Source organism: Chrysemys picta, chromosome 7 (assembly GCF_011386835.1).
Source record: "Chrysemys picta bellii isolate R12L10 chromosome 7, ASM1138683v2, whole genome shotgun sequence".
Classification (NCBI taxonomy): Eukaryota; Metazoa; Chordata; order Testudines; family Emydidae; genus Chrysemys; species Chrysemys picta.
Genome location: NC_088797.1, coordinates 6148229 through 6171933, shown reverse-complemented (window position 1 = coordinate 6171933; position 23705 = coordinate 6148229). Strand labels below are relative to the sequence as shown.

Below are 23705 nucleotides of genomic sequence, written 5' to 3'. Positions count from 1 at the left end.
ATCTCTCTGGTGAAACCTTTCATAGGAATTAAACATAAATAGGAATTAATCTTTCACAGAATTAAAAGTGAAAATTGGCTTTACTTTTTAATGTGAGATTTGACATTTGCTAATCAATTAATAGCAACAAGGCCCTTTTGTAATGTGGAAACAAGAGAATACACTGAGCATTGTTTTAAACATATTTACTGTAGGGTGACCAGATGTCCTGATTTTATAGGGACAGTCCTGGTTTTGGGGTCTTTTTCTTATATAGGCTCCTATTACCCCCCACTCCCTGTCCCAATTTTTCACATTTGCTGTTTGGTCACCCTAATTTACTGTCCATTCTTGGTAACTTTTCAGAAACATTTTTACTGCATATTTAGTAGCATGAATTCTTGCAATGCAAATGGGACTCTTGTTAATTTGTATACATTATGGTAGCCAATTATGTGAATGTGAGTTAAGGACAACATACTCAATATAGCTAAATATTGACAAGACAGGTCTTTTTGACATGCTGGGTAGAATGAGCCTTGAATTTAAGTAGAAATATTTTTCTTTGTTTTAATATACTTGCTTAAAACAAGGACATTAAATTGCAAGTAAATATTTTTAGGTAATGTTAAGGCTCTAATGTAAGACTTGAACCTCATAGCATTACATCTTAATTTCCTTGAACTCTGTTCCCAACCAACTCATTATAACTTGAGGATTGCAAAGATCTGTGAATGAGGTGTGATTTCGCATATCATGGTCTGTAATGCCTACATCCAGTAGCAGTTAAGAATGGCTTTTCACTCTGAATTCTGATATTTTTTTGTCCTTGTTTTTGTGGGTTTATGTTAAACCCTTAAAGTTATCTGAATACAGATATTTGTAGTTTAACACAGAGAGGAAAAAAAGATATTGAAACTGGTATCCCATAATGAAATTTTGATCTCTTTTGTGGTGAGACATAGAAGGCTGGATGTTTTTTGTGATTAATCGCTTTACATTTTACATACTACTTCTGCCAGTCTGTCTGTCAAAGTGTGTCTCAGGGAAATTTTCTGCACTCAGCATTAAATGGAAATGATGTCCGCCACAATGTGATGTATATATTTATTTGTATGCATGCAGAAACAATGAACAAAGAAGGGGGAGGAAAGAATGACGGAAAACACCCACTCAGAGACCAATAACCTTCTGTTTTTTTCTCTTTCCACTTGCTTTCTTACGTCCAGCAACCACTTGAAAGGAAAGACAGCCAAAACAGTTCCCAGCATAGCGTCTCTAGCCACCACAGCACGCACACTGCTTCACCCATCCATCCCACTCAGGTGCTTCCCGACTACCCTGCCACTGAAGCACCAGCTGTGGAGCAGCCGGACAACTCTGGACAGAAAAAGCCAGATCCATTCAAAATCTGGGCCCAGTCCAGGAGCATGTATGAAAGCCGACGTGAGTATTGAACAGGTGTGGTTGCTAAGGCTACAGCTCTGGCAGCCACTCTTTATGATTTTCATCTATAGGAATTGAATCTCTTAAATTGTTATTGGAAAATATAGGGCTTTCAATTAAATTGATAGGTGTAAATGAAGTTCTGGGAAAAAGCTGCGAAGATCAGCAAATTATGTCTAGTTTATGTTAACAGAGAATCAATTTTGTCTTGGATGAAGAATGAGCTTTTATTGCCTCCGATAAGTGGGTTTAGACCATAACGCTGTTCAAAACCCAGTAAAAGATTTTAAGTATTGAGGTCCTTCTTTTCATCCCTTTTTTATTTATTTTCAAATCAGGCATTAAAGAGACTTTCAAAGACGTGACGCAGAGTTAGTTGCCCAGCTGCCCCTGAAAATAACTCAAAGTTCGCATAGCAAGTTAATGCTGCTTGGTTATGTAGCTTAGACAAATTCAAATTACTGTTTTACAAATAACAGGTTTCTCATTCTAACAGCTACTTAAGAACATTTTATTCAGGTTGAGTTTGAGATTGTTGGGTACACACAGAGACATAAAAATCTTAATCAAGAACCAAAACCATCCACAAATGAAAAATACAGAGCATTAAATAGAAGTAAAGTGAAAGCAATCCACAGAGTTGACATATGCACATCATGGACATGAAAACAGAGACAGGGTAGGTCATCATCAGGGTAGGTCATTCCAATGAAGCTACCAGAAAACATACATGCATCAATTTTGATACACATTTTTTACACATTAACATATCTGTTACTATATGTAATTAAGCCTTTGTCTTTTGCCTGTATGGGGCCTTCCAAGGGATCATAACTGGTGGTCTGATTATTGACATAGCTATTTGCATCAGTGCATTTGTGAATAATTCCAATGCCTCAACCTGGTTAGCCACACAGGTACATGTTGCTCAACTCTCTCTCTCTCCCCCCCCCCCCCCCCCCCAATTCCATTAAGATTTCATTGCTTTGTTCCCTCCGATTAACTTGTTTTTGACAAAAACAACGAGGAGTCCTTGTGGCACCTTAGAGACTAACAAATGTATTTGGGCATAAGCTTTCGTGGGCTAAAACCCACTTCATCAGATGCATGGAGTGGAACATACAGTAGGGAGGTATAAATACACAGCATATGAAGAGATGGGAGTTGCCTTACCAAGTGGGGGATCAGTGCAAACGAGCCAATTCAATGAAGGTGGACGTGGGCTATTCTCAACAGTTGACAAGAAGGGGTGGAAATCACTTTTGTAGTGCTAAACAAGGTGGCCCATTTCAAAATAAATGTGTTAGTCTCTAAGGTGCCACAAGGACTCCTCATTGTTTTTGCTGATACAGACTAACACGGCTGCCACTCTGAAACTTGTTTATGGCAAAAACTCTTATTGCTTTTACCGTAGGTCACTTAATTATGCTTAAGACTTATGCCTCCTATGCTAACAAACCTATACCTGCTAGGCCTCCGCCTGATGCCAAGCCTATCTTAATATTAATTTTTTTTGTATGTTTTCCTACTTGCATTTCAACTATATTAGCATCAGTCACAGCAAATTACACACACACACATACATATGAGTAAGCTTATATTATAACCTTGGTAGGATCAGGTCAGGGGTCACAGGTCAACTCACAGGTCACAGTTACTACAAAAGGGAGCTACAATCAGTGAAAGAAAAATTTGTTTGACAAAACTCAGGTGAAATGCATTCCCATCTCACTCCTGGTGGGCGGGAATACTGCTGAGCTGTTCTGTCTTTACCAGCATATACTACCCTAACAATACACAAAACCAAATGCATGCAGTAAGTGCATTTATTTTAATTATTAATACATGCACTCGGCTAATAGTTGAGCAGGGTTTGACTCCGCTCCAAGAGTATAAAATTGGTTCCTTCTCTGCAATGAAAATAAACATGTTTGCCTCATTTTAATCACAATGCCTAAGAGAAAAGAACCTCTAAAAACTTCTCAGAGCAATATTTAAAGCATAGTAGGCATACTTTCAGACAATATTATTCTTTTAATTAGGCACAAGAGAGCTTGAAACAGTTTGTGCCAAAGGAGCACATTCTAGTTTTTGTTTTTATTTATGTAAAGGATGATCTTCTTGCACAAAATCTTCATAACATGCAAAATGTAAGTTTTTACGGACAATATAAAAATATACATTACCCCAGAACGTACAGCAGTTGGGTTGGTTTTTCCACCAATTGAATCATTTTTAAATCTTATGGCATGGAAAAAAAAACACAAAAAAACAAATCATGAGTGACAGACTTGGCTGCAGAAGTATCTCTCCGGATTGGATGCCACAGCAATGTGTCTTCGTGCTTTTGTGCTTCTCTGTCTTTCTCTCTTTCCCTTCTAAGGATCTGACATAGTTTTTTCTGGTTCTGCAGGCCTGGTTCTTTCCATGGGCCAGATATCCCTCTTCTTGGCCCACTTGAACAGTGGGACCCTAGGTGATTGAAATTACCTCAATGAGTATTCAAGAGGTCATTAGGAAGGAGGGGTAAGGTGGTTTTCCAATCCTGCAGGGCCACCCTGCCAGAATTGCAGGGATAGAAGCCACCCTGTAGAGACACTAGCCAGCCTAGCCTGGCTGCATTGGCCCCCCTCTTCTCCCTGCAGCATGGCTGCACTGGGAACTGTGCTGTCATTGTCTTTGACCCCCGGCAGCTTTTTAGATCATTTGTCATTAACTGCGGAGCTCATACTAATTAGTCATTAGTATTAGCTCAGCAGCATTAACACCTGCCTCCAGGCTGAGGCCCAGGGTAAGTCCCCTGCCCCTCCCTGTCCACCTGCAAATGGATGCCAGGAATGCTACCCTCATTCATGCACTCATTCCAGCATGGCCGTGGGTATTTCCCAGTTTTGTTCTTCCATCTGTGTAACAGGAGGGGGCAACACAAGCCTTTCAGAGGCCAGTCCTCATCTCTCTCCATCGGCTTGTTTCTGAGGTTCCCTCCTTGTTTGTTCTAGAATTCCCTTTTCCCCCTTTCTTCCTTCGGAGAGTCCTTTCTGTACATGCTCCTGTCCCCCCATCATACCCTTCCAGCTTCCGTCCTTAAGTTCTCTGTTGGTCACAAACACTCATCCTTCTTGAGGCACTCAGATACTATGGTAAGGAGAGCCATAGAAATACTCTGTTATGTACGTAAAATAATCCAGTCAGCCCAAGGTGATAGCATTCACCTAAGAATCTTAATTAGTTCCTTGGCATGTAATTAGTTCCGGGGAACTGCGACTCTATTTAATACATATATGAACTAATGTTCTTATGTGAAGCCTGCTTTACTCTCACTGACACTGGATATGGGTGATGAGTGCTCTGCTCCCAATTCAACAAAGCTTAACTTCAGATACTAAAGCCAATGGGGCTATTCATATGCTTGAAGTTAAAGCTGAGCTAAAGTGCTTCGTTGCATCATGGCCCAAAGACAGGCACTTTGGATAGGGTGACCAGATGTCCCGATTTTATAGGGACAGTCCTGATATTCAGGGCTTTTTCTTATATAAGCACCTATTACCCCACCCCCGTCCCGATTTTTCACTATGCTATCTGGTCACCCTAACTTTGGAGGATCAAGCCCTTAAAGAATGGAGAGTGAAGGAGTGAGTCCTGAAACCAGATCATTTAGTGGTGGTAATACTTTACCACTTACTTTTGCTAAGTTTTAGCAGCGTGATCACCTTTATGATTAAAACTCATTACTGCTAATGGGAGTTGTGTGTGTATATGAGGGGAGAATGTACCTTGAGTTTGAAAAATGGATCCTTTCCAAGATCCAGAAATTATATAGGTGGAGAGCATTCAGTGGAAGGAGGAGTAATTGAAGGGTTATCAGTGTCACAATTCTAACATCTTACGCCCTTTTATTGAAAATATATTTTTATAATATGCTTTTTATATTGCAATTTATTATTAAACTTCCTTAAAGATTAGCACAATCTGTTGTCACATTTTTCTCATGTGGCCTGATTGCTTTGCAAAATACCATATCCTATATATGGCCATCTGTCAAAACAGCAGTGACAAAATGAATTAATCTGAATTGCAGATGTGTTAATGAATCTCTTTGAAGGACTTTTAATTAAAAGTAAAGCAGAAGACTATAGAATAATCTTAAAGCTTTTAAAATATTCTACTTATCTTTAGTATTTGAATTTGGTTTTCAGGCACATAATGTATAATTTTTGTTCGAAATCTGATTAAAAAGAAAAAACAAAGTTGACACAGTAGGTAGCATTCACTCGGCAGCAATTGAATAAAAAAATATTAGCACAATATCAAATGGTACACCTCCCCCGCTATAAAACAATACACTCAGGAAATTGCCTACTGTCTTCTGATCAGACTGGCTTTAAAGACAATAGTCTAGTAAAAAGGGCCTTCTGTAGGGCTATGTTCTCTGTCATTATATTAATATGAAACAAACAGTTACATTCATACACTTGGACGCACAGATGTGCCCATACCCTTAGAGAATGTCTTGTTTAAAAGGATCTTAATATTTACAGCATGCTGTATGAACAGAAATGGCTGCAGAGAAGGTCTGTTTACAAAGCTGATTCGTGGGTGCACTTTGCTAATGGACATCTGTCACAAACGTAGTCCCTTGATAAGCAAGGTACTGAAGCACTTGACTGACTTTAAGCACATGAGTAGCAGTATTCTTGCCAACCCCAAGCGTTCTAAAGTCACAAGTGTTTGGGGTTTTGTTTTTTAAAATAAACAGTATCTTTTGGGTTCTTTTTGTCTGTCTTCTGGTTTGAGGAAGCGCCCAGGTCATGTTTTCAAGCTATTTTCCTTCACCAGGAGCACTAGAAAATTAATGGGAAAAAAACTCTGAGATTATAATGTAATCACTGTAAAACTGTGGCTTTAAGACGAATATAAAGTATCATGAGATTGGCATCAAATCACAGTAGTTGTCAACACTGCAATAGTCCTATTGGCTTCAATGGGATTACTTATGTATTGAAAGTTAGGTATATACTTACGTCACCTTGCTGAATCAGGGCCTTAAAACTTTTGTGCCTAGCCCAGTACATCATCATTACTAAGGGTGTCGACTCCTAGATGATCCAATTGATTCTGCCAGGTATATTTGCACGTCCCTCATTTTGTTTAAGTTGTTGCAATGGACAATAGATTTTTACCCAACGTGAAAGGATAGAGGTTAGAACTTACAGAGTAACACTTAGTTAAAATGAACTCTAATAAAGCACCAGTGTATGAAAATGTTTTCAGTGTTCATTTTCATATGTTTATAGACACTTCTAATGCTGGAGATTAGAGTGATATCCTGTAGAAATTGAATACAGGAGCTGTCTCATGACAGTGGACATTGTGTTATGTGAGCTGTAAAGGTGTTTTGTAAAAATCTGTTTTTCAAGTATTTCCAGACAGATATGTACATTGTGACAAAAACTAGTATTCAGATCTATCAGATTCAATAGACCAGCAGGTTCTGCTTTAATCCATAGCAGCTATGACCTTTGCAATAATACATGTGAAAGCCTAACTGAATCCATATCAGTCAAAAGTAAATTAAAATGAATTTAACAAGAAAGGGGATCCATTAAGCTTTGCAAAATTGTAAAATTAATATTGCAGCTATGTCACCTTCGCCTGCAACTGGACTGAGCAAGGGTGAGAGAGAGAGAGAAATCAATTCCACGAATTTTGGAGAATGTAAGGATGAGCTGAGAACTTTATTTCTGTCTTGTTTTTCTTCTTGTTTGGTGTTCTTGCTACTCTGTGCTTGGGAACAACACATCACCAAGGGAGGCGATCGTTTAGCTCTCCATTGGCAAGCAGCAGATATTCAATATTTGTGTTAAAACCACACACTCTCTGGTCGTGCTCCATGCACCTACCCTGCCATATCTCGTTGCTCTGAATGGAGTCACTCTAAGCTGCTGGTTCAATTCCTTCTCATAATCCCTACACAACTCTTTTTACAACTTTTTCAGTGTTACTCAAAATGGTTGCCCTTAAAAGGAGACTTTAGCCATCTGAGCTAATGCTAAGGTCACTACTTTAGAAACACACTGGGGAACGAAGGCAGGACTGTGAGACCGAAGCCTCACAAATGCATCCCGCAGGTCCTCCCTGTTAAAATTTAAGAGTTAAAGACCCAAAGAAACATTTGATTTTGTTTTAATTTGTAAGGAAAATGGTTTCTCCTAAACCATAAGGAGAGGACTGGGGTCAATTCTCCAAAACATAATTGCACTGTGTGTTAAAGTCGTACATTAAGTACGGTATATTAAGCCAGCGAGATGGACAGTTTTTTGTTAGCAGTCTGGACTATGCCAGTAAAAAAATCTAATTGGCAAGCTGATGGCAGAAGCTGTAAAAGGAGTTCTGTTTCTTTTGTATCTATCGTGTGTGTGTGTGTGTGTGTGTGTGTGTGCGTGTGTGTGTGTGTGGTGGTGTTGTTTCATCTTCCTTTGGTCCTTTAAGATCTGTCACCGTGAATGCATTATGGAAATGTGCTAGATACACTTCAGTTTTAGACTCAATGTTTCACTGCTCTGATGGGAAGCTCTAATTAAAGCCCAGCCTTGCATTACCCGTGCTGGCCATTAATAGAGTAGACTCTATCTGAACGAGGAACATAAGGCAACAGTTGGTGACACTGTAGGTTGATAAATGTGAACATATTAAGAGATACTGAGAAAATGGGCCCATGCTGAAGATCTCTGTGGAAGCCATTTTGTTTCTGACAGGCAGGGCATGCACTCTAATTGGCTTGGCCAGTCTCTGCCAAAAAGCTTGAGAAAAATTGGAGAGAATCTTTCGTATGTGTCTGTGTTTTTCATGCCTGGATTAACAAAGACAGTGACAAACACCAATTAATTTATTGTCTAAATTCTGTTGTTATACAGAATGTCCTTCATAGAGCAAATAGCCTTCAGCCAGCTATTCTTAACTAATCAAAATTACTGACTTCCAGCATGTTTGTAGTCTTATTATTCTGTAATTATATTTACAGGAAAATTAGGTTATAGCTTAGAGTGAGATGATCTAAAGCTTAATTTATTACCACAAAGCAGCTAAAATGAGACAATATTGTGTAAAAAGAAGGTCTAGAAATGATTGGCTGTAAAATGGTGTGAATGGAAATGTCAATTCACACTTCTATGACTTACGTTCACCCGTTCATTTCATTTCCCCTCTTCCAGTCTGTGTATTCATATTACATTTTCAATATATTGTTGAGTCTTTGAAAGAGATAATATTCTAGGTAATCTGAAGCCTAAGCAAAAAAACACCATTTGATTAGAACCAACCCGTTTTGTACAACAGACACAGACAGCATAAAATGCAGTAAGAGCCCAACCCAAACTCTACTGAAGCCAAGGAAAAAATTCTCATTGACTTCAAGAGGCTTTGGCCACCACCCTAAATGAAGACAACAAACGGTTCCCCTCCTCTTAGATATTGAATCCATCTTTAGTTTGATTATAAAAGTGCATCCTGCATACATGTATGTATTTATACAATTAATTTTATATTAGATATAATTCTAGACTGTTAACAAAATGAATCATTTTTGAGGCAGTAAAGTAGAATAGCTCAAAAGAGGAAAATTGAAAGTGATTTCTTTACTAAAGATATAGACAGTTGGTCTATAAAGGAATAATCCTATTATAAATTAGCGGGAGTATATTACAAAATTAATCTATGTTATAGTTACTAACCAATAAATATTAAATGAACCTGAAGTTGTCTTCTGATCTCATTTAATGATATCAATTAATTTCACATTTAAATCAAAAAGAAGGAAGAAAGCATGAATAACTTAATATAAAGCATCCTTGTTCAACTGCACTTCAAGGTTACTACTTCAGTGTATGTAATATTCATTGTAGAAGTGTCGGTGGTTTTCCATACTAATGAGTAGTCGTAGTTGGCTTCTTCTGCATTTCCAGCTGTCTTTGTCTGGTTTACAGTTTTATATCATTTTAAATATAGAGGGTCACATCTGTAGCTGCTGTAAATCAGCTACCTTCTTTTTCTGATGTACACCAACTGAGGATCTGACCCAAGGTTATTTAAAGCATTGTCAGCAGATCAGATCAGGTAAGAAACTGTGCTGTAGAAAAGCTAAGTATGACTGCAGAAGTCATAATACAGACCTCTTGTTTCTTTTTTTCTCTTACAAAAACAAAAGCAATGGTATCATGGAGTTCTTCTCTATTGTAGATAATCGCTTAGCAGTGACAGAAGTGTATTTACCAATGATTTGTAAAAGAGTCTGGGATTTATTACTGATTGTCATGTTAGTGAATTCTAATATCACAATGCTAAGAAAACAGTGATTCACAATTGGCTGCCTGCTATTAAAATAGAAACCCTCAGATTCCTAGCAGTAATTTACAAATGAAACCTATGAACATTTTTAGTTATACCTTGAAGTCTGGAAACATCTGATTGGATGTTCCCAAACACGGAGCCTCGTTAAAAAGCACGAGTGCCAGAGCAGCACAGCTAATAAATAAAACAGACCTAATCACCACCTCCTGCAGTCAAACCAAGAGAAGGAGGCTGAGGGAGAAAGCCCCACAAGTTGGATCAAGTTCCATAGGTATGTAATTTGACCATTGATTGGGGAACTCTTTTGGAATGAGTTTGCTTTCATCCGAAGGCTCACAGTGATGCAGGTACTGTACATCATTGTTCAGTTCATTGTTGCAAAGTGGCTTCAATCTGTTTTGCCCTGCAAAGCCCACTTGTGCCATCCTTACTCACGGTGAGCTATATCTGACCACTTGAGCTGTCAATGGGACAGCATATGTAATAGGGTGCTATTCACTGTGAGTGAGGAAGGCGCAACTAGACTGTTAGTTCATCTCCTATCTCAAAGTTTTATCACTTCTAGTAGTACAAAATTGAGCGGTCTCGGGGGGATTTGGGTATAAATCTGTGCTTTTCTTATTAGAAGTAACAATAATTTCCTTTCCTCCTTTTCCTTCAGTTCCAGATTATCAAGAACAGGATATCTTTCTATGGCGAAAGGAAACGGGCTTTGGGTTTAGGATTCTAGGTGGAAATGAGCCTGGAGAACCCGTAAGTGCTTTTTAAAACGTGGATTTATGTTAACCAGTGTTACCTTCCAGAATCACTGCAAACACGCATGCAGTGCTGTGCAAACAGCATCTCTGTTAAAATGAGAGATGGGCCTAAGCTAACACCACACATCCAAACACCCCTAAAATTTGAGGGGAGCTCTGAACTTCACTGTTGGTCCTTATCTGTATTCCAGGCCAAACCAAACCCCTAGATTTATCCACCCACCCCCATGCGGCTTGATCAAGAAAAATCTTCCAATATGGTTTCTGTTATTGTTGTATTTGACCTTTGAGCAGTCTTCCCGCACCCACAAACACCCACATTCTCTGGGCCTCTTAAACATGAATCTAGTACCCGTGAAAGGGGCCAGACTAAGAGCACCTAATGCTCTTGTCTATTCACTGAGCAGGTCACACGTAGAAGGTGGCAATATAAATTTCTGTATTCTGTCCTGTCACATTTATGCCCATTTATGGAGCATGATTTTTCTCTCATGCCAGAGTAAACGTGGAATAACTCCCCATGAGCTCAGTAAGGCTAAACTGAAATTGGTGTGCATGAGAGAGGACTCAGGCTCAAGGACTCCAGGGACAGGTCAGAGGATAATTCAGTCTCAGTTCACCTCTTGGCTTTCCTGACAGGACGGACCATACTATTAATCATCTTTCTATTGTATTATAGAGCATTTTTATAAAGTATGTGTCCTGGAAAAAGTCACCCACGCATTGATTTTAGTTCACAGACTCAAGCCTGAGGCCCGTTTATTTGCAATACATACCAATGCGCTGGGGTAGCAGTCTGAAACCTACTTCCTCGATTCAAAGTACAATTTGCCTTTTTAAAGCCGAAAACCGCAATCATATTACACGTTACACGTCATTTATCAGAACTGGGGAGTTAGGGTCTTTCCGCTCTTCCCGGCACCCCTATTGCAATCTTCCCAGAACAGGGTGCAAATTGAGTAGAGGGGTTCTTGGTGGTTTCCGATACAGTCAACAACTTTCATCACATGGGGTGCCTATTACTTAAATGTTCCAAGCAGGGTACAATTGCTTAATGGGGTTTACACAATTAGGGGATACATAAAGCATGACTTCTTGGGATGATATATTACTGGATGCTTATTGCTTCACACAAGCGGTTATTATATTTCACCAGCCATAAACACACACGCTGTTATTACTGCTGCTGGGGTTTTTCCATTCCCCTTTCCCCAGCCCCCTCCCACCTCTGGTCATGACCCTTGACCGAGACTGGCAAAAGCATAACACTCAGTTTGGTTTAGGCCTGCTTTTTGTAGGGCAGATCCGCAGGCCGGTTAATTTCCTCACACATGTCTCTCAAAGTGCGTTATCAGTAGAGGTTGAGGGATCTGATACAAAGTTATGGTATAGTAATAGTAGAAACAGAATATGCCAGTAGTTTTTATGATGATTTCATGACGTGGACTGGTGTCTACTATCACCTGGACTGTTACTTACTAGAGGCCACTGTACAGAACAGCTGACACATGTTACTGTCTTTTTGGATGCTGTTGATTTGGGTCACACTCAGACCAAGGCTCCAGATCTCATTACCGCTCTCCTGTGATTTCCAGCTGTCTGTCTGATTGGTGGGTACATGCTCATTCAACATCTCTCTCTCTCGTTTTTTTTAATTCATCAGATTTACATTGGTCACATTGTACCAGTGGGCGCTGCTGATGCTGACGGTCGTCTGAGATCTGGAGATGAACTGATCTGTGTGGACGGAACACCTGTTGTCGGAAAATCTCACCAGCTTGTAGTCCAGCTTATGCAACAGGCCGCCAAGCAAGGTCATGTCAATCTAACTGTAAGGCGCAAAGTGGTATACACAGGTATGTTGCCATGTGACCGGGTGGGCACAGCTCTTATTATTTTCCATCTGTGTCCAGTGATCTGCTTGCTAACGATCAACAGCTCCATCTCATAATATTCTTGCAAAAATGGGAATACTGAAATGGACACAGATATTATTTCACCCTTTGTGTTATTTTTATTTTATTTTATATTTTGATTGTTCAAATATTGTTTAAATATCGGTTTCTTTCTGGTTAAACATGTATCAGGATTCTCTGATTGTAAGTAGCCTGGACCTCTTCAGTCCTTGTTCAGGTTTCTGTTAAAGCCGTTCACGAACACGAATCCTTGTTGTTGTCATTACTTATATGTGGTATGGTAGCTTCCTGATGCTCAGACCCCCAGTAAGAGACTGTCCCTGCCCTGAGGAACTTACAATCTAAATAGACAAGACAGAAAGGGACAGAGGGGAGGGACAGAGGCCCAGAGCGGGAAAATCACTTGCTCAGGGTCACACGCAGGACTGCCATATAGGTCTCCAGAGGTCCAGTTCCCTAGCCCTTGGACCATGTTTCCTCTCAGGACATCCCTTCAGTTCTGTCTGTGAGAGACCGTTGAAGACTGTTGCAAAGTAGAGTTGTTTGAAACTCTTCTTTGCTTTTTCATTTTGTAAGCACCATATTCAAAAGCCAGGGTGTTCCCACATTGATCCAAGATGAAAATATAACCATTCCCGCTGCTGAACATGGCTTGGGTGAGGGGAAAAACAGAGGCAAGAACAAAACATGGTTTTGTTGTTCTCGCAAATCTGTAAAAATGTGGCGTTGTCAAAGAAAATGACAATGCAGCTCGCGAGCTCATGATGAATGATAGTTGATTTATGTATCACTCCTGTTGACTGGTAGCACTGAGATTTTGCTCCATCTGCACCCAAATTTCAGGGAGTTTAGGTTTGGTGTTTTGGTCTAGGGCCGTTTCTAGACGGAGAAGATGTGAAATAGACCTTCAAGGTGAGGTGTCAGCAGAAGAATAGGGAGTGAGGTATTTTAAGCTTAAAGGAGCATCAAAGTAACCTTCAGATTGAGAAATAAACACACTCAAGTAGTTAAGACTGTCACAGCCTCTCTAAAACTGCCCCTTGTTCTTATACATTGAACCACAGATGGGCTTCTTGCAGGCAATGTGAAACATGTGCTTATTTCTTAACTAATACTTTCAACAATGTAGTGCAAGTGGAGCATAAATTATTTGCTATAACAGCCTACAGCATTGTAGATCCTGTAAGAGAGGATTGGTTTTATAGAGGTGGGGATTTTTTGTTAATTTTTTAAATCCAGGCTAGAAACTGGCATAAAAAGATTTAGATTATATCGTGTCGGAGCTTTTGGTTCCCTACTGCTCCCCTTATCCTTGGGTCGGGAGGGTTTGAGATTGTTAGAGTCTAGGATTTGCACAGGGTGATGTTTGCATTTTTGCCTTTATATCCAATACTTGTGCAGTGCCTTTGTCTTGGTCTCTTGATAGGTAACGACGTTCAAAAGCACATTTTTCCGTCTGGGTTTATTTGTTAAGATGTTATTTAATGACCATTAGCTTTTGTTGTAACACCGTCTACGACTCCTGTTGTTCATGATCTGTACGGTTGTAGTGCCTAAACTACATCCTTGTTGTACAAGGCACTGTATAAACATGCAACAGTGAGATGATCCCATCACAAAGCGCTTACTTTGTGCTCTTTCAATATTATTATTCAGTATTATGCACTGGAAATAAGTGTGTATTAGCAAGACTCTAAAGCCTGGTCTAGACTGCCGGGAGGGGAGGAGGGGGGGGGGGGAATCGATCTAGGTTACACAACTTCAGCTACGTGAATAATGTAGCTGAAGTCAACATACTTAGATCTACTCACCGCGGTGTCTTCACTGCAGTAAGTCGACTGCTGGCGCTCCCCCGTCAACTCCGCCTGCGCCTCTCGCTCCAGTGGAGTACCTGAGTCGATGGGAGAGCGCTCGGCGGTCGATTTATCGCGTCTTCACTAGATGCCATAAATCAATCCCTGCTGGATCTATCGCTCCGGAGGTAAGTGTAGACATGCCCTAATTTAACCCTACCTATGGGGGTTGCTTTATAATATACAAGTGGTGCAATCTACGTAGTTAGTGGTACTTAACCCTGCATCTTCTCTTAGGCCTGGAATGTGTACAAAGGTGCTCCAGTTTAACTAAATGTGTAGCAGGTGGTATTTAACAGGGACAAGCTGAACCAATGTAAACAAGATTTAAAACGGTGTAGAGCATCCACACACACACAAAGTTGCACTGGTTTAACTCAGTGCAACATCACTCCTTTAGTCAAATTGGTGCAACTTCTCTGTGAACACAAGACCTTACTTGTGCTACTGCACCCACATGCAAGCATTTGCACGCCTGCCACGCGTGTGTGTTTTCCATCTTGTTTCAAACTGGTGGTGGCAGCTGATAATGACTGACTACAAGATGCAAAGTAAATATTTCCAGTCATCCGCTCACAGTAAAATAGACCTGTTCTGCCATTTATCATGGGCATGTGTTTCTGTCGCCAAACATTTGTAATACTAAAAACAGTGTTCTCTGTAGACAGTTCAGTGAGACTCCTGCATTTCTTCTGCAGTTCCAAAAGCAGAGAACGAAGTCCCTTCTCCAGCCTCTTCACACCACAGCAGCAACCAGCCAGCTTCCCTGACGGAGGAAAAGCGGACCCCGCAGGGAAGCCAGAACTCCTTAAACACTGTGAGCTCGGGCAGCGGCAGCACCAGCGGCATTGGCAGTGGCGGGGGCGGGGGAAGCGGCGTGGTCAGCACAGTGGTGCAGCCGTACGACGTCGAAATCCGCCGGGGAGAAAATGAAGGCTTTGGCTTTGTGATAGTGTCCTCGGTTAGCAGGCCCGAGGCAGGGACAACTTTTGGTAAGTCCTGGGAATTGTCCAAGCACCTCTAATGAGACAAGAGTTTGAATGCCGGGGTGCGGTCAAGAGTAGCTAGGATCTAAATCATTTAAAATTCATGAACAAGCCTTGATTTGTGTAATTAATAACTTCATTGAATGCTGAGCATTAGTAGGTGTTTGCCTCCTGAGTTTTGCTCGACAGTGAATTAAAAAACACAGATGGGTATAGTAAACACCCCACCACCAGTGCCAAAGACTGGCACTCCTTGAGTGCACTCCAGGGCTAGTTTGCAGTGGTGCGTTAACCACGTGCCCTGGGTTGGATTGTGCTGTCCATCAAATAGCAGGGGGAACCTGTGAAGAAGGGGCACATGATGTTGCAGGATGGAAATAACTGAATGATTGAAATTTTGCCCCCTGTTGTCAGTGGAGATTCAGTTCATTTAAAAATAGCAACTGTTACACTGATTAGCTTTTCTTTCGGGTTCGTAGGGATGCTCTTGGCTCACCATAGGGGGATGAGCAAGCCGATATCTGGAAACTGCTAAAATGTTAGTGGTCGCCATAAAATCAAAAAGCTAGCTCATCTCCTTAGGCTCCCGCTGCCTCCTTCTCCCCACTTCATTTGAATAGTGGAAAATGAGCAGCTGACCTGACTCTGTCTGTATGCTGCTTTACTGAATTTGGTCACCTGTGCTTTCTTAAGAGAGCCTGGTGTGGTACGTGGGTCAGTGTAAGTGCACCTGCATGCATCTCTGAAGAACCCCTTCCGAGCCGTTTGATTCTTGCTAGGAAGATGTAATTCTTTCTGCATAGCTAAAGAGGGGTATTTTTGAAACCACAGTTAACTAAAGCGATGACAGAGAGTGGGGGATGGCATTTGGGTGGAGATGTAGGAATGGAAGGAAGGTTGTGATGGAAATGAATACCCTGCATGAGGCCGGGGCAATATTGGCTTCTGTGCTCAGGGGAGTATAGAAACTACCTGCCTCTGCGTGTGCACTCCCAGGACACATCCCCCAAAAAAGACTAGGAGGGGAAAAGAGGAGGCAGAGCGGTCACTCTGCTCCTTCCACACTACCCTGTGTAGCAGGTTGGGCACACCAGGCCAAGTAGACTGCACCATCCTATGCAACCTGCAATGTTCCCCAGATGCACTGGCGAGCTTGGAGAAGAAGTGCCTCTCGCTGGCTTTATCTGTACTAGCCTTTTCTCCCTAAAATTTCCCACCATTGCTATCACTGGTGAGAGCACTAGCATAGTGATGGTGCTCTAACTACCACGCCTTCGAGAGCAGACATTCTTAGCACTGGTAGAGCTGCTACAGTGGAAATTTTAGGGGAAAAAAAGAGTCGTGAAGACAGTGTCTCAGGTACAGTCCGCCCCCAAGCTTCTGCTGGAGGAGGGCAGCCCCCATGCGTCCCTCAGTATCTCAATACTGCAATTTGGGCCTAAGCATTTTTATACCAAAGCACAATGATCTATTAAAGTGTAAACTGAATATAGAGAGAGATTTTATGTACTTGAAAGTATTTAAAATATATATGGTAAAATAGATATTACTAGATGTGAGAGATACTGTGCTTTTTTCTCCGTAAAGAAACTTTGTCATGATGTAAAAAGTTGTTTACTTGAACCAGAAATGTTAGCTAAATGAAAGCTGCTGTTATGTCATTTCTGTAGGGTTTCCACAGTGATATGTTTTGACCTTTGACTGTTTTTCCTTGAATTTTTGAGTACATTGAACTTTTTCCTAATATTCTGCATGAGATGCTTGTCCTGAGCTATGCAGTGCTTGCCTCATACCTGTAGTTTCTCACATGGGTGGTCTTTAGAGATGGGCCAAACTGATTCAAAAACTTCCCTGGTCACCTGAGCATGGGTCTGTCATCTATGATCTGTAAATAGGGTAGATTGAAAATGAATTTCTGATTTTGATGCCCACAAAACATCCACTGAAATGAGCAGTCCAATGATTGTATGAGAGAGGAATTTGCTCACTATTGAGAAATACCATCCCATTTATAATAATCCTTACTGCTGTGAGGAGCGTGCATTTCCCACCTTGTCATATCCCTGGTTTTTAGCCCTTTCTTCTTTATGGTCTTTTTGGTACTGTAACCCATGTAGCAGCATATATCTCTAAAACTACTAATAAAATAAATGATTACAGCATATACACAGAACTGCCTTTTGGGGATGAATGTATTCCGGATACAGAGTTCTCACTGCGTGCCTCACAATCTCATGCTCCACTTATGATGTGTTGCATGTCTGGGCTTGTCTGCAGTTTCAGGAAGCTAGATGGTTGGTTTGACCTGAGTTCTGTCTCCTCTAGCCCCAGTTCTGCAAGATGTTGAGCATCCTCCAGTCACATTGATTTCAGTGGTGCTCAGCCCCGTACAAAGTGATTGTGTGTGGTGGGAAGACATTTCTGAGTCTGTAATGCATTCCTCACAAAATGCTCTTGCTGTGTATCTCTCTTAGATATTTGGATTGTTGTGCCTGTGGTTTTAGAGCTATTTAAATCAGGAGTGCCTCATTTCCCCCTCTCCTCCCCCTCCCCCACCCACAACCCTATGCCCTTTAAGATCATAAAATGGGAAGAGTTAACAAATGGTTATGAGGAGGTTGGTGGTACCGAGCAGGTCTGGTATATCAGTCTTGGCCCATCTCTAGTGGTCCTGCGCCTTGCCTAGTGCTTCCTTTGTTCACTATGGAAGAAACAACGTCTTATTGCTTACCCGTGCAGCATTGATAGACTAGATCGCTGTGGTTAAAAGGAGAGTCACACTCCTTACTAGGCATAGAGTGATTATCTTTCTAAATTGAGAAAGAACAAAACATTGGCAGAAGCTTGAACAGCAGCTGGCTGAGATAAAGACGAGAGATGCTGACTGATGTAATCTACAAGCAGCAAGGTTGAGTTTTCTACCAGCAGTTTGAAGGTTGCAATACAAAAATAAAACCTCAGTCGGGTTATTTTTGGACTGTTGAGTGCAGTTATAGACTCTAAAAATCCCACCATTTGCAACCAAATGGGTCAGAGTTTTGGTGGATTAGCTATCTAACTACAGGGGCTGGTCTACACGTCGGGGGGGGGGGGGGGGGGGGAGAAATCGATCTAAGATACGCAACCTCAGCTACGCTATTCACATAGCTGAAGTCGAAGTATCTTAGTTCGACTTACCTGGCCTTCCTCACAGCAGCAAGTCGACCGCTGTGGTTCCCCTTTCGACTCCGCGTATTCCTCCTGCCGAGGTGGAGTAACGGGCGTCGATTCGGGGATCGATTTATCGTGTCTAGACGAGACGCGATAAATCGATCCCCGATAGATCAATTACTACCCGCCGATGCGGCGGGTAGTGTAGACGTGGCCTAGGAAACACCTACCTGTAACGGTAGTAAGTTCAGGTGAAGCACTTTGCACTCGTATAGTTGATTTGCCAATGTTTTGAACAGTGGCAGCAATGCTATCCTTTAATAACTTTTGCTTGATGCATTAATTAATTAACCCTTAACCTTCTCTTTCCCTTTTCAACCCTTTTTCTCCTTTTCCCCTTCACCGCTGTCCCATGTATATAAACAATTAAAAACAAAAACAAAACCAATACAAAAGCAGGAAATGCATGTGTGGCCATGCCTCACAAAATAGGTCGGATCATTGAGGGGAGCCCCGCAGACCGCTGTGGCAAGCTGAAAGTAGGAGACCGGATCTTGGCTGTTAATGGATGTTCCATCACCAACAAATCGCATTCAGATATTGTCAACTTAATTAAAGAAGCAGGAAACACTGTTACTCTGCGCATCATTCCAGGGGATGGTAAAGTATATGCTCATTTCTGTCTCATCCAAATGTTTTATTTCTCTTTGGCTTTTCATGTCACTTTGAGTTGCACAGACTTGCAGGTTTCCATTTTCTACCCACCAGGCTGGAGTTAGCATTGAGAAGTTTGCCACTGTCATACAACCATGTCTCTTCCCGCCCTCCCCCCGCCCCTCCTTCCTATAACTGGAAATCAGCTTTTAAAAAACAAAAACAAAAAAAACCAAGAGGCGCTAAGTCTGGTCAGAAATTAAGATCCCCTCCTTCCTGCATTCCTCCAACTGTCTCTTTAAAACTACCTTCTGTAAATGAGACCCACATCTCTGTGGATTTTGAAACTTTATTTGATTTTTGCAGTGATAATGCTGCGCTAGAATATTTGGGAGAGGATGCATGCCCTGTAAGGCATGAAGTCCACGAGGTTTTACATATACACAAGCAGTCTATATAGCAAAAGGGATCACAGAAAGGGATAAACACATTGTCATGATTTAAGCCGTTTGAAAAGAAGCTTTGTTTTTATTCAGGGCAAGTTGCTTTAGGAATGATCTCAGTGCCGTTTAAAATGCTTTTGCTCAGTGATTTTGGTTCTCGAGGTGCTCACAACTGATTGGTTCAGGAATTACGCCGAGATGGGGTTTCACTGCCCCAAAATGTTATTGTCCCAGGAATTACTTAATGTGGCTGATAGCTGGGGCCAGACCTGGTCATAGCGTGCTTAAAAACAATTAATGGATCTGCACCGTGCCTAGGGGCTTAACAACACAAACACTTAGTTTGTGGCAAGCTTGTGGTGTAAATCTACCCTGCTATGTGCTAAGGAACTGTTAGTGAGAGGCAGCGGGGTCTACACAGACACTGGCAGGATAGAACGGGGTAGATTTACACCCCGCTTGCTGCAAACTAAGGGTTCATGCAGACAAACCCTAGGATTGAATTGGGAAGAACTCTTTTCCCAAACCTATCCCTGACCATACCATTAAGAACAAGGCATAAATGTTAGGGATATTTCTATAGTAGGATTAAATCGTTATGGTTCTGAATCCCATATTTTTTTATTGATTCACTGTAAATGGTATGCTCTGGATTGGTCTGTAGTCTAAATTTGCTTCGTAGAAATTCTCTCCTGCAGTCCTGTTCGTGTCAAGCTGAATCAATGTTTATAACATTTGACGGCCCTGATTCAATCCTAATGAGTGTTTTGAGAATCGTGCAATATATTATTTGCAGTCCAGAAAACTCAATTAAATGTAGAAAGAGTGCAATTAAGGAAAAATTGACTCAAATAAGATAGCCCATTGCAATGAAAACTATTAACGTGAGGTTTTTTCACCCCACCGTCTGACTGGAAACATTGTGCTGTCACTTATGCTTCGGTGTCTATCACACAAGCCATATTGTACTCTATCTATGAAACAGAGAGTTTATGGCAGTGAATATTTTTAGAGAGCTGGAGAGAAATTATGAATTGAGCCAGGGATTTCCAAAGGAGCATAAAGGAGTCACATGTCCCGTTTCCAGTGGAAAAATTCAGTGGTGCCTAATTCTCCAAGAGTATGTCTACAATGCAAAGAAAAACCCATAGCACCAAATGTCACAGCCCAGGTCAGAGTGCTTGGGCTGCAGGGCTAAAAATAGTTGAGCAGGTGTTCCCTATTGGGCTGGAGCTCCACGCCTCAGATTTCAGAACCGAGGCTCCCAACTCCAGTGGGAATGTATACGCTGCTATTTTTAGCCAGACAGCCCAAGTCCTGCGAGCCTGAGTCAGTTGCCCCAGCCCCTCAGACTCAGCGCCACAGGTTTTTCTTTGCAGTGTAGACATACTCTAAGACTCCTTTGAAAATCACAACCTGAACCATATATTTATGCCTTACCCAAGAAGCCTGATTACAGTGCTTTTAGTTATAAAAATTTAAACTGATGAAGACCAGAACGTATCTGTCTTTATAAACCACTTCTATTTAGGATGAGATATTCTGTACATTTCAGGGCTTTTTCCTTATATTGCTAAGCAGCAGGTCAAACTCTGTGTGATCCTCTGCAGCTTCCAGTGAATTGAGTATTCACGAATAATGAAATGACTATAAATCAGATAGGCTGGAATCTGAACTGGCCTGTATGTGCCAATGTTGAATAGAGACCTAGAGAAAAGTGGTTCATTATCTGGTTCCTACAACTGAATAAAATTGAGCGACGTCGACGTCTGCGTTATAAAAATCTTGAATGGTTTAAGCATCTTCACATAAGAGAGGATTTCCTCTCCCACACACATACTCAGCCAGTCAGTGTGTGTGTGTCGGAAACATGCCAGCTGTGTGCACCCAAACACACATAACAGGATTATGGGAGACACAACATGCCACGTTAACTCTTGTTTAAGCTGAGAGAAAGACATGCAGGCAATGCTCCGCTAAGGCTGTTCTGAAGGCATTCCATGCTGAAAGGAAAGAAAGGCAAAGGAGTGCCAAATAAGAAGGGAATGATCTTTACACTGGTGTCACTGCAGAATTCAGGCCTTCGTTTTAACTTTCACTTTGCAGTTCAAGGTGATTTTGTCAATTTTACTCAGCAAGCATTCAAAAGTCAGGGTGCAGCCCCCCCTTTCTCTCCTCCCCCTCCCCCCCAAAAAGCCAGGAAAGATTTGCTCTAAAATCATGAGGTTTTTTAAAAATCCATGTTGGGTTCTTTTCATCTGCCTTCTGCATTTGAAGCCTTTAGGGGTCATATTTTCAAGCTTTTCTCCACAGCCAAATATCATGAGAAGATCACAAGTGTTGGCATCGCTTACTAATGAAATTAAAAAGTTTTTAAAAAGTTATTTTTACTGTGTGATAATCCTAGGGCCTCTGAGAGAGTCCTACAGTTTAAAGCCAGAAGGGCCAACAAGCCCATCTAGTGTGACCACCTGGAAATCACAGGCCACCAAAAACATCCAGCACCCGCGCACACAGCCCAGCAACAGAAATGAGACCGAAGTATCACAGGGGGACTATACTATGCTGCACTACAGGCAGAGAATAGGAGGGACCGAGGTGCATTAGCCAAGAAATGATTAAAAAGCATCTGTATGTATGTGTATATGTAGATAAGTTCTGTCCCATAAATACTTGTATAGAGCCCATTGAGGTCCATGGGAGTTGCACATATCTATCCAAGGGCAGAATTTGGCCCAGAGTGCCTTCAAATATTTTAGATAGTTATTTTGATCTTTACTAATTTAGGCCCTGATCCTGCATGCACTTAACTTTACACCTTCCTGAGTACTCCCACTGAAACTGGCCAAGAAAGCAGTGGGACTGCTACAGTACATCCAGTCAGTCGCATGCGTAAATCTTTACAGGATAGGGGGAAATGTGTAGTACACTGGGAATGAGTGTTTCGCATGAGAACAAAACTGGAAGCAATGTCTGTCTGTTTCATGCCTGAGCCTTGAACTTGAAGGGGTAGGGACGGTTTTATGGCCTGCAGCATGCAGGGGGTCAGACCAGATGATCATAATGGTCCCTTCTGACCTTAAAGTCTATGAGTCTATAAGTGTTGGTTGGTACCTATTGAGTTAACTTGACTTAGCAAAGCTTTCTGATGGTGGCAGTGGAGAGAGCAATCTCTGTTGTTAAAGGTGATTTGAGGAGATCTAATTTAAAGTAAAAATTTGCAAACAGCCTTTCAGCAAATGATATAGTGGTTCTTACAGAAGTTAGTAAAACTAGACAACCTTTAAGTCAATTAGATAGATGGCTCTTCTCATTTCAAAGCAGGGAGGACAGTAGAAATTATTCAGAGAGGATGCTCGCCTTGTATCTTGAGGCTTTTTATAAAAAGTTAGTAAAAATACTGCACATCTGTTGACAATTAATAACTCTTATGCTAGTGTGGTCTAAAGATAGACCCAGAACCGTGTCGTGGAATTTCAACAGTACCTAAGATGTATTGTTGATGTACTTGGTATTTTTCACATGACCCCCTAAGTAACAAGGTTATTGTATTCTGTTTGTACCCAGTCTCCATGTCATACCAAAATGGCAATGGAAGGTTTATGTGGCTTGTGTGCTGTTTGAATTCAGTGCAATTTAGAAACAGTTTATTTTGGGAGCAGATTGTAGCCTCGGATGCCCAAGTGAATTAGACAAGACCATGTTGTCTTAAAATCCAACAGTTCTTTAATGCAGCCAGTGCCCACAAGCAGGAGTGTGTGTCTCTGCAGAGGCTGGCTGGCTCCAGACAGCATCACCCCCAACAAGCCCAGTTTGTTTTACTTTACTTTCCTCAGTCTCTCTCAAACCACACCCACCCAGCTAGTGGGGGAAGGGACATCTGTTACAAGGTGTCCTATAGTTTAAAATAAAATAAACAAACCAATGCAATAAAATACAATCCCAGCATTAGATACATTTCCAGAAAAGCTTCCAGCCATCATCTTCAAATCACTCTTCTTCTAATTGAGGCACATACCTTCCATTAATGCAAACTGGCATTATAGGGAACTTCCCTCAGAGTCACCAGGGAGAAATACCAGATGACAGAAGTGTAATGCAAACAAGGTTAGGCAGGAAAGAAGACCTTAGAGTGATTGGAGAGCCAGGTGTTTTATTTGTTTGTGTGTTAACT

At 41.3% G+C, this 23705-nt stretch overlaps 1 protein-coding gene across 50 annotated transcripts in view; it reads left to right on the top strand.

Moving 5' to 3' along the window:
• MAGI1 (membrane associated guanylate kinase, WW and PDZ domain containing 1) overlaps positions 1 to 23705 on the top strand; it is a 490362-nt gene that overhangs the window by 454227 nt on the left and 12430 nt on the right. For 14 of the 50 annotated variants that reach the window (XM_042849989.2, XM_005297846.5, XM_065550692.1 and 11 more), the window contains 6 exons: positions 1209 to 1425; positions 7063 to 7140; positions 10433 to 10524; positions 12193 to 12385; positions 14997 to 15290; positions 18891 to 19094. In XM_042849989.2, coding sequence (XP_042705923.1) covers positions 1209 to 1425; positions 7063 to 7140; positions 10433 to 10524; positions 12193 to 12385; positions 14997 to 15290; positions 18891 to 19094 — 1078 coding nt within the window. The remainder of the gene's footprint in view (positions 1 to 1208; positions 1426 to 7062; positions 7141 to 10432; positions 10525 to 12192; positions 12386 to 14996; positions 15291 to 18890; positions 19095 to 23705) is intronic. The other 36 variants (XM_065550694.1, XM_065550693.1, XM_065550698.1 and 33 more) reach the window with 5 other exon arrangements.